At 46.0% G+C, this 11,983-nt stretch overlaps 1 protein-coding gene across 1 annotated transcript in view; it reads left to right on the forward strand.

Annotated features, from left to right (window-relative positions):
* The first annotated feature begins 242 nt into the window (after window positions 1–242).
* Window positions 243–11,983, forward strand: part of NMNAT2 (nicotinamide nucleotide adenylyltransferase 2) — a 21,977-nt gene continuing 10,236 nt past the window's right edge. Inside the window, exon 1 of the mRNA XM_042873840.1 lies at window positions 243–371. Coding sequence (XP_042729774.1) covers window positions 287–371 — 85 coding nt within the window. The 5' untranslated portion in view covers window positions 243–286. The remainder of the gene's footprint in view (window positions 372–11,983) is intronic.

Here is an 11,983-nt window from a genome sequence, read left to right on the forward strand (position 1 = left end):
GGCTGCTGATGCAACGCATGTCCACTTGTATTCCCGTGTTACCTGTGCGTGGGCAAGCCAGCTTGCACCCTCGCGTGTCCCCGTGCCGGCGGCGGGCTCTGTGTACCCCGGGCTGCCCGCGCCAGCCCCGGGCGGGGGCGGGGGGAGGTCTCGGCTCCATCCCCGCTCCCGCAGCCACGGCCCCGCCTTCTCTCCCGCCCCGGCCCCGCTCCCTCCCTCCTTCCCTCCCGCCGCCGCAGCCGCACCGAGACACAAAAAGCGGCTGGGGCTGGGCCGGGCCGGGACCATGACGGAGACCACCAAGACCCACGTTATCCTGCTGTCCTGCGGCACCTTCAATCCCATCACCAAGGGCCACATCCAGATGTTCGGTGAGTCCCGCCGGGACAGCGGTAGGGGGTCGGGGAGGGGCTGGGGATTTCCCCGGGGGTCCAGAGGAGCTCCGACGGAGGCATCGGGGGCAGCACGTCTCACCGGGCCGCCTCCGGCGCCCCCTGACCGGGTGCTGTCCGCGCTCGGTGGTGCTGAAGGCGCCGCGGGCGGGGGCGGCGGCACCGCAGGGCCGGGGCGGCTCCGGGGGCGCAGCGGCCGCGCGCTGTCCGCGGCGGGTGGTTCTGGAAGAGCGGCGGCACATCGGGGTGGGGGGCTCGGGGCCGGGCCGGCCGAGCGCTGTCCGAGGAGGATGAGGTGGTGGCGCGGTGCTGGCAATCAACCCGGCGGCCACCGCGGAAAACGGCCCCACGATGGGGAGATGAGGCGAGGAGACTGATTTCTGTATCGTGGGAGAAAGGATGAAATCCAGGCTTGGGTTGTATTTGCGTTTCACGTAAGCTGCGAGAGTTCTCTGCTTTCATTCCCCTTGAAGTGCTCTGCCCCCACAAAACCCCCGGGTTCGGTTCTGGCAAGGACTCTTGTCTGTGTTTATAAGCTGCCGCTCATCCATAGGGTCTGCAAGTCTGCGGTCTCTGCAGCACTTTTATTTCCTCCCTGGCTGAGGAGGGAGGGACTGGGCCAAGCAGCTAAAGCCAGGTTTGCTGGAAGTGAAGAAAATCACAGGCAGTTAATTGAAATATTAGACTATCCAGCTTTTCAGCTGATAATGACTCAAAGTAATTGGAAACCTTCATGTGAGATGATTGATATTACTGAGCATCCACGAGATCCAAATGATGGAGATGCTAAAACCACTGCTACAGCCTGTTCAGGCAAGACAGGAGGGAGGGAGGGAAAGAGGGAGAGAAGGAGGAAGGGCAGTCTCTGTGAAAGGCAGTCTGACATGACATAAATACTGACCACTCAGATAAAGCTTGAAATGCCTTGAGATCCATCTACAAGCAGCAACTTACCTGGAGAAGGGGGTCCTGTTACTGTGAAGTGTCCACTACCAACCACCAAATGAAATGGGAGCAGAAAGATCATCTCCTTTAACATACCTTTCTGTAGTACAGAGAAAGGAGACATCCTTGATGTCTGATGAGGGAGCAGATGCCGACGATCTCTTGATAGTGCTGGGGAAGCATCCCTAGGGTTTCTATAAGCTGTACATAGATTTCTAAGAAGAAAAATAATTGAAATCAGCTTGGGGTATTTCTGCGTCAGGCTTTGTTTTTACAGATCGTAATGAGATGGTCAGCAGCCTAGAAAATAATAGCTTTCTAGATGGAAAAGATCACACTGTAATTTCATTTTGTAAGTGCAAGCAGACTGTGTTACTGAACAATAATACAATGAAAACTTCAAAAAAAATATATTCCCTAATCTAAAAACAATTGCAAACAAAAAGGAAGAAGAGGAACTATTTTAAAATCAAGACATAATTAAATGAAATTGTAGAGATTCGGTTCAATAGAAGTAACTATTGTTGAAACAGATTTTGAAATACACATTATTTTGTCTTAGATGACACTGTGATCAGGAGAAGTAATACTAAAAATATCAATGTGACCCATATTCACTGGACTAAATACTAGTAAAACACTTATTTTAGAAAATAACAATCAGTGAAACAACAGCACACAGTAGATATTTTCAGAATCCAATGATTTTTTTTTATTTTTTATTTTTTGACACAGTATTTTTCATATCTTTATCAGTGTATCAGAATAAAATATATAACCTCTTCTGGTTCAGGTAAAAAGTGGCAGTGATCACAAACAGGATATAATTGGAATTAATGAAGATCAGGTTGTGCTGCCTGACTTGGGTTGTTTGATAGGAAGGTCTTGCTCAAACAGCGAGGTCAAATGCAAAGTCATGTGGCCAGTAAGGAGGAATGTACATCGAATATAAACAATAGGCAAACAAACGTCTTGTGCCAAACAGTGATGTTGTCAAGAACTGAGGAACGATTGTACACAGCCCACTGAATATAAACGGCGTGGTGCTGTAAATAAAGCAACAAATGCAATCCTGGTGCATGCAAGCAGAGAAATATCAAGCACAGGAAGATAGGTAGTATTATTTTTACGTACTGCATTAGCAAAACCCTTCCTGGAATAACAGTAACAAGAATTGCATTAGCTCCGGAAACAGGCTTTATGGTGAGAGTTGAGAGAGGCTCCATCTAAATCTACAAAAGCCGTTAAGGAGCGACGAGATCATGGCCTGTGAGTGTCTGCATGGGGGAGGGACGTGTGACGGAAGGAGGCTGCTTTACTTAGCAGAGGAAGGTGAGGAGGTGCTGGAACAAGTTGGGGTACCGCACAACTTCAAACTAGAAAATTGGTGTGTGCTTTTGAGCAAAGCTAATCAACAAGTAAGAAAAGGTATTCTGTCACTTGGAGGCTTATAAACAAGATTCAGAAATCTTTCAGGAAGACATGGCTTCATGTGGAATTTTTGTTCTGTATGTCCTGGAGAGATCTTGGCCTATAAAATTCTGAAATGCCTGAATAGGGACATATGAGTCATCTACATGGAATCTGACTTTTAAATCCCTATTCATTCTTGTTTGAGGACCCCCATGCTCCCATGTCTAAAAGAAGAATCACATGAGGGCAAGGGAGTACTGACCAAAACTTGTGCTACTTTCTTAGCTCTGTGCTGTGAGAGCCTAGAAAAACAGTACTCCATCCTGTAAATATTGTATTTTCAACAGTTGAATTTGTGCAAAATGATTGTCTTTATTGTCAGACAAATATTTGGGTTTGATGAGCCAGTTAGGATCATTTGCTTAATTTAAAGAGATGCAATTTATCTTTTTAAGTCGTGGCACTTGTTAAGCTTAGAGGATATATAAGACTTGCACTGATGTGTTGTAACAGACGTACCACTGTATGCTCAGTTCTCAGTTTGGATCCTGTCATGTTTTATTCAGGCTGAAGCCCAGCCTGATTTTTGCCCGAGTAAGAGACATGTTAATTATTTGAAAGCACTTTCTGATGGGGAAAACATTTCTCCATTGTTATTTTTTTCCACCTGATGTGAATTTCAGACTCAGTATCCGCCCTTATGTTTGAGTTCCCAGGAAGCTGGGATTTTGTTACAACCTCAGACCTGGAGCTGCAGCTCATGACTGACCCCTTGCATCTGTGTGGAATAGAACTTACCTCAACAGGGCTCCATCAGTACTCTGCCAGTTCCACGGCTGGCTCAGTGGGACTCATAAAATGAGTCTGATTCACATCTCTGTCTATAAAACAAATATGCTGATTGAAATAATTAATAAAATACAAATATAGCATATAATAAAAAAGGAGGTGAGATATTGTGCTGTACATCCATCCATATTAAAGGGCGGTGACAACACCCACATAGCCCCGAAAACACTCTGAGTTATTTGTGGTATCAACTGTGCTTTGAGACGTACGTATGTTCTGAGTCACAATTTTGAGTTGTGTGTTCTGTATTTATGTGGCAATGAGAAACTCAGCCTAGGATGCTAGGGGAAGGAAAGGCAGGAGGAAAGAGGGCAGAATCTCGTGTTAAGTCTCATAGCACTAACATGTTATGAGATGTAACACAGTCACTGGTTGGATTCAGCCTGAGATGGAAATCCATCTCATTTATACTCTGGAGATGCACGGAGAAGGAAAGCAGGTCCCAAACTTAAACAAATACTCTTTAATTTCCTTCTAGCACCAGACACTGAACTCTGGATATGTGCTTAGTCCTCTTCCCTTGTAGCAGGCTGAGTTGCCCCATGGCAGACCCACCCTGGCCTCACTGCAGGTTTTCCTGCTACTATGCAAGCAAGGCCACCCAAAGGACAAAAGCCAACGGGCCAATGTCAAAAGCAAAATTCAATCCTTATGGTGCTGTAAATACACTGAAGCCTGTGCTGGCACCCCTCCAGATGACAAATGTCTGCTTGCTCTGACGAATAAATCACTTCTCCAGCCTGCCCCAGCACAGGGAACTCAAACTCCATGGATTCCTCCTCCAGAGCATGAAACCATTGGGCAAGGTAGAAAGCATATTTTAAATAAACTAAAACAAACAAAACAACAAGAACAGAATACAATTCACTTTGAAGGCAATCTTGGGTCTATGCTGGGATTAAAGGTGTCCCTCTGCAAGGTCAAATGCTCCAGGACCAGCATGGGTCACTCTAAGTATTTCAGCTCTGGAGAGAAAAAAAAAAAAGCTGAAAGCAAAAGCTTTTGTTGGGCGAGCTTCTTCATAGTACTCTGTGGGAAAGGTCTTGGTCTGTTCCATGAGTGCATGAAGTTCAGCAGGTTTCTGATTATTTCTGCAGATTGAAACATCAGGGCCTTGGGAGGGGGAACAAATATCAGATCAGACAAAGTGCCATGTTTTGATATTGATTTTTTTTCTGCCCCTTTCTTTAATTATAGAACGAAGAGTTTCTCTGCAAACACAATAATTTCCCATTTTGGCACATTTGACATTTGCTTTGTCTCTATAAAGTTCTGAATCTCCACACGAACTGTCCACTCACAGGCAGCCTTCCGGCTTCCAGAAAATGACTTTTCACAACAAATTCAGTTTTACTGATATGTTTCTATGCCGCTCTATCCACAGTCTGTTTCAACTTCAGAGTTTGGCCACCTATCAAACTCGACTCTTTCTGACATGCCCACTCCTCCATCACCATTTCCTCCTCTGCTCATCAAGCTTTGATTAGCAGAGCATTCCTTCACCTCTCTGCCCTGCCAAAGGGTGGTTTTAAGGCCTGGCACTCATGAGATCCAGCTGTCTGGAGGCTGAAGGATTCAGAGGCAGCACAGTGGGCAAACCCCAGAGAATGGACCATGGTGATGTTATTTCACTGTCTCGCATTCATCTGATTTTACTCACTTTTTGTTGTTGTTGTTGTTTTTTGCATTATCAATCACTGATAATGAATAGGTGATTTTAATCAGATCTGTCATGTCTGTCTGTATCCAGACTATCATCTCTTGCAGACTGCTTTATTGACTCCTGTGTTGCCTCAGCCCTGTGGGTGCAACTTGTGCCCTGTTGTTCAGATGTGGTCTTCTTACAGGGGCTCTCAGCACCCTACTTGCTTTACACCCGTTTTGTCAGCTCGATCCCTTTCACACAGTGCCCGCTCCTGGACACATGCAGAAAAACAAAGCTGATGTATTGGGTGAATCTAAAGATCTAACATTCAGTAAATATCCACTATTTTCCCTTCCCTACTCTCTTTGTTGAATTTTTCCTATATCCTGCATTGCATCTGTTATTGAGGAGAGTTCATATGCCGATCAGTAGACAGGTAAAGAATACTTCTGATAAAAAACAGTGAAAGAGGACTCAGCCATCAAAAGTAAAACTCTCAATTGCATTGCTTCTTAAGAGAATTTGAGCAATGAAAAATCCCAGTGGACTGTTCCTTGTTTATTCCTTGCTATTCCAAAGGCGCAGTGCTCAGCTCTGCTGCGTTATGTAAACAGGCTTTGGAGATAAATGAGCCAATCTGGGTAAGGAAAGTGTGAGGAAGAGGCAGGAGCTGGGGTTTTTGTTGTTCTTGTGTTGTTTCAATGGCTTGAATTTCAGGAATCACATTTTCTTACATGTTGAGACAACCAAAGTGCAAAGCAGTTTAACGAGGCTTTTGCTGCCTGAAACAGGGCTGGGAGAGATGTGAGTGGAGGGACAGCTTGTCCTGTCCCTTCTTCCTTAAATTATATATCTCCAGATGGGCAGAAGCAAAATCCCCCATCTAGCAAAAGCCCATACAGGGTCTTGAAAGGCTTTGTTTCTGCGGTCTGCTACACGAGCAAGGAGCAGAGGCTGCCTCGTACTTCCATTTCACCTCTGCTCCAAGATCTGAATGTGCAATTAGCTCCGGCGATCAATGAGGTCGCTGGTGGGACTCTCTGCAGGACATTGCAGCTGACAATGGGACTTGGGACAGCTTTGCTTCCCCCTGCATTGGCGTGGTGTTGTTGGACTCTGAAGAGCAGAAGGATCAGCCAAGCAAGGGCAAATATAGTTTATAGTCTTCTGGGTGAGATATTGGATTTCGTAGCAGGGAAAATTCTATTTGTCCATGCTCCCATCTCGGCTTCCTTTACATTGATTTGGGACGGGCTCTGCAACAGTGTGGAGGAACACCCACTGACCCCTTGACTTCTCAGGCATCTCGTTTCATCCTCCTGACCCACAGAGGGGAGGAGCTTTGCTCAGCACCTGACTAAACTCCATCAGTAACCACTCAAGGATTCTTCTGAAATATTTATAAGCCCTTAAATATTTAGCAGTATTTATTACGGTCGATGAGGCACTGTGTTGTCTCTAAAACAATGCCACCTCCTGAAATGGGCCACACACCTCCTGCCTCAACCAGACTCAAGCAAACACAGAAATCCACTCCTACAACCTTATTCAAACAAGAACCAGGGCCTGTATTTCCGTTTCAAAACCGATGTGCTCACTAGCAAGAGGCTCACACCTCTACATGCCCTCCTGTGTTACTTTTGGACAATGCCCACAAGATGCTGAGTACATCGATCAACTGCACCCCAACAGTGGCACCCACATCTCCCATGGGACCTTGGGCGTGTGACTTAATCTCTGCCAGCAGGTGGTCCTAGGAAAGCAAAGCCAGCCTAAGAGGTGGATGAAGCCAAGGCATCTATAGATTTGGAGGAGAACACATTCTCTCTGGCTTTTATAACATCTGAATCAAAGCATTTCCCCAGTGCCACCATCACCCATCCAAACAGGGCTGGATTTTTGGGGTACTGTGCATGGAGAAAGCTCAGCAAAGACTGTGTCAATAAAGACCTCACTCTGGTGGGAGGTGAAATGGGAAAAGCCTTGGGGCCAGGGTGGAAGGAGATGAGCTCCTGTGGACTGTGGGAACACTGGAAGGAGCAGCTTTGCTTCCAGCTTCCTTTGTGCAAGGACATGTCTAATGTGCTTTGCACATGGTAGGGGTTCTCAAAAGCTATCTTAGACCTAACCCCAGGTCATGGGGGTGTCCATCCCTGCTCCCTGCAGTGGACCAGCACCTCTCCGAGGACAAGCAGCAAAGCACCACCCCAACATCCACTGACGTCCTGATAGAAGCAGAGCAGAACCTTTTCCATGACAGAACAGTGAAAATATTTCTTGCGTGCCCTTTGATGCTCAGCTTGTCCTACTTGACTGTATCTGTGGTCCCACAGCAATAAAAGTTGTGCCCAAAGTGAGCTATTGGGTGTAGCTGGAACACGCTCTCCTCTGTTTAGCAAAGAGTTTATTTTGGTTACTGATATTTAGGCTCTAATTGAAGCAGAGATACAGCCATGCAGTACAAGCTTGGGGCTAGATTCATGCTGGAAATTGATAGAGCTCTGCCAGCATTTGCCCCGAGACAGTCTCCCAAGGGAGTCAGGCAGCAAGAAAAGTAGCCATCAGTGGTGGCACTCATCCCCTACTTCAGGCAAATAATTTGATGGCTTTTGTGGCTAAACAAGACTGCTGTATCCCTGCAGCACCTCTTTTTCTTCCTTCCTGCTTGGGAGGGCACAGTACTGCACTGTTCCCTGCTCCAGCTCAGTGGGCTCAAGGCATTTTTGCTCAAATGCTCATCTGTAATCATTTTGGCACATTTATCTCTAAATGATGAGAAAACTCTGTGCTGGAAGAGAGAAAAGGGCTCACCGCCTTTCTCCTGCAGCAAGTCAGACCAGCCACTGCTGGACTTCTTACCTCACCATCACCAAGACCTCAAGACACCCTGGGAGCAGCTGTGGGTATCAAACACCAGGTGAATATGGTTGGCAGGACGTGGCTGCCTGTGCTTCAGGTGAGATCCAGCAAGGCTCTGAGCACATTCACCTCATCCTTTGCCAGGAAGACTTTCCCACCAAGTTCTCTGGGCAAAAAAATGGTATCATATCTCATTACAGAATCACACAGAATTGCAAATGGTTGGAGTCAGAAGAGACCTTTGGGTCCATCTGGTCCCATCCTGCTCCAGCAGAGCCACCCAGAAGTGTGCCCAGGGCCATGTTTTGGACATCTCCATGGAGGAAGCCCCATAGCTTGTATGGATACCTGTCTCAAAAGTCATTACAACTGGTGACAGTGACAGCATCATGCTTACCACATGCCAGATGAAAAAGTGGGCCTAGCGCCTGCCCAGAGAAGCTGGTTGCAGCTTCAACATGAGCTCCCCATAATGGCCCTCTGTACTCAGCACACAAAGCTGATGGGGAATTCCTGCTTCCATCTGCTCCTTCCCTCCATTGAAGGATATGTCAGCATTTTGGAAAAAGCATTTTGACGTGGGTTGCTTTGCCATGTATTAGACTCTTCCTGCAGAACATATTCTCAGACTCCACACACTGGAGTTTTTTTCCCCAGTTACTGTATACCTATTGGCACACATCCTGTTGCAATATTCTTGTCCTAAGAAAAGAGAAAAAAAAACAGGATGTCTTTGATTTTAATTTGAATCTGAGTTATACCAGATAGGCTGTTCTTTTACAGCATCATCTGGGGGACCCAGATAGACTGGAACTGGACTGCTCCCTGCCCATTGGGCCTCATGCTCTGCCATTTCTAGGCCAGATTGCTGTGAACTGACTCAGCCTTCACCCTTTTCCTTTTCTTCTCTCTCTCTCTCTCTTTGTTTTAAGCCTCTAATTTCACTTTTCTTTCCCAAAGCCGGGAATGATGAGCAGATGGTGTTGGAGTGGGTTCCCTTGTTGTCCCTCAGGCAGCTGGGCACTGGTGGGGCATCTAGCTGGGCTCACGGGCTTTAAAAGCTCAGCCTCCAGCTCTGTTCTCAAGGCATTTACTGCCCATTTCTTTTTTTGTGCCGACAAAAAGCCATTAAAAGAAAAGAGCAGCAACAACTGAAGCCATTTAGCATGAGGGTCCCTTCCAATTTTCTTATTTCTGTGATGCCTAGATGCGGCTATGGACTAACAGGGTGGGGGGGGGAAGTGTAACAGAGCAATTAGCTTGGAGATGAAAATCATTAAGCATTATGGGGCTTAATGGGATATTTCTTCCCCCTCCTCCTGCTTCTTTGGAAAGGGAAGCTCTCCTTGGAGGGCAGCCAGGGCTTGTTTCTGTAGCAGAAGCGTCATCCTGGCCCTCAGGGACTAGCTGCAGCTCCTGGGGTGTACCAAAAGCCAGGGCAGAGGAGCCAGGCTCTGTGATGAGGATGAGGACAGCTTTGAGGGGTCTGAGCCCCTCTGGCAGCAGCTCAGAGGCAGAGGGACAGTGGCTTTGTCCCACACCTCAGCTTCAATAACTATCCCAGCTTGCTGCCATGGTAATTTCATTTTTTCAGCATTTTTAAAGGCCCAAATGGATGCAGCCACAAACACACCCCTGATTTGGCAATCAGAGTCATATACATATTTATATACATCGCTCAATTAGGCTGAGAATAATTTCTGGCACCTTGCCTGACAGGATTTAGAAGGGTAAAGCATCATGCTTGTGTATCTGGGTCACTCACCCTGCAGGAGGAGGTACTTTGGCCAGGGGGCCAGCACCTGTGGGTTTGCAGCAGTGTCCCCATAGCATCCCAATGGGCTGCATCTCCTCCTCTGCAAAAAATGAATAAACAAACAATTGTAAAGAAAAAGGAGAAAAAGGAACTCCTGGGGGTGCGTGTGAATCAGATACAAAGGCATTTGAATTCACACCTTGAAAAATGATGTGCAAGGAATACTTCATTGCATTCACAGCAGTTTAGGTGTTGGAGGAGCACCAATGGAGCAGAAGTGTTACGATTAAATATGCTCAGTTAGAATCACCAAAAAGAAGCATCTCTTAAATAAGCAGTGATTTCCTAGCAGGGAAGCTGGATTTTTAAATTATTTTTATGCGATCTGGACAAAACAGTTATTTATTGTTTTCGTAGAATCCTGAGATCACTTCTGCCTCACCATCATTTTGCAGAACTTTGGCAATGCCAAAAACACACAAAATGCTTCCACAGTAGAAGGGAGGAAGGTTGGGCTGGGGACATTTCAGCCCAGCCCACTTCTCCCACGCCAGCCCAATGTAAGCAAAGCTGTTGGTTTGGAAACATTGCCACCAGGCTGAGCACAAAGGCAACAGTCCAGAAAACCAAAGGAACTGGGACTCAGATCCTGAGTCTCTTTACACTAACACACAAGGTTAACTATTGACTCTAACCGAAAAGGATAATCCTCAACAGTAAATAAAAATTGGTAACCCTAAACCTTAACCCAAAAGTGTAACTCTTAAACCTATTGCAAATTGGTAAGCAGCATCCCTTAAGCCTGACACCAAATGGTAACCCTTCACCCTAATCCAAAAGGATCATCCTTGACCCTTAATCCTAACCCAAAAGGGTAACCCTTGACCCTAGCACAAATAGCTAGCCCTAAACCCTAACCCTAACCCAAAATAATAACCCTCAGCACTAACCAAAAAGGGAAACAAGTAATCCTTAACCATAACAAAAAGATATTTTTCCCAGGCAAAAATCTTTGAACAAGTAGAGAGATAAGGCTAGGATGTGCACAAACAGCTGACCATAAGGAATACAGATGGAAAGAGGAATGCAACACTACTGAGTTGTTTTTAGCACCACCATGGCACAAAAGAGTCTTCAACCTGGTCTCCAAAAGCAGAATATTTTACATTAAAATTACTAGAGGTTCTATTTAGAAAAGCTCTGAGTGTGGAATGGCCCGGGGGTTTGGAGAAAGCATTGCAACAGCAGAGCAACCCTAAATGTTCAAAGCAATGTCCCACCAAATCCAGCATCCCATTTCCAACCCCCCAAATCCAGAAAATAACACTTGGGTTGGCACAGAGTGACTCAGCTTAACCCCACATAATGCACAGCACTGCTACCTTTGGGCTGGAAGACCACTCCATGGCGGGAGGCGTCATCTCCTCTTAGAAAATCTAAAGTCATTTTGTCTTGCCTTGTGCAGAAGATGATACTCAGGGCTGGATAAGCTTATGTGTTTGGACAGGCGTGGCTACAGCTGCCTGTAGCTTTCCCTATCTATGTACTGAAGAGTAATTCAGCCAAAGAAAATCAAATCAGCTAAAAAACACAAAGCTTTAATGCAGTCTTGTGATTATAGCACCGATGTATCGAGATGCTGCAAGCACCAATTCTGCAATTTTACAGCACCCTAAAGCCACCTGTCCCAGGTCCCCATCATTATCCTGGCCTTTACGTTCTGTCTCCTGGTATTTGTGTTCTGCCCCTGATATTCATCTTCTATCTCATATTCCTGATACGTGCCTGCAACTGCTGGATTTGGCCACCAAAAACTCAAGGCCAACTAAGAGCACAGGTCACCTTTACAGCCATAAAGCAGAGATAACATATGAACTGCTTCGTTGTCCTCAAAGTAAATGTTATAAAGATGCTGTACACGAATGGGAAGGCTTGGAGGTGACAGATCATTGACTTCAATCTTCTCTAGGCAAGGAAAAATCAAGCCAGAGCAAAGCAGGGATAATGAGAGGATGTGTTAATTTAAAAATCAATAACATTTTTTTGTTAGTGAATTTCTTCCTTCCTTCCTTCCTTCCTTCCTTCCTTCCTTCCTTCCTTCCTTCCTTCCTTCCTTCCTTCCTT

The sequence above is a fragment of the Lagopus leucura genome, unplaced genomic scaffold, assembly GCF_019238085.1.
Source record: "Lagopus leucura isolate 7727_CA_CO unplaced genomic scaffold, USGS_WTPT01 Super-Scaffold_100009, whole genome shotgun sequence".
NCBI classification, from domain to species: domain Eukaryota; kingdom Metazoa; phylum Chordata; class Aves; order Galliformes; family Phasianidae; genus Lagopus; species Lagopus leucura.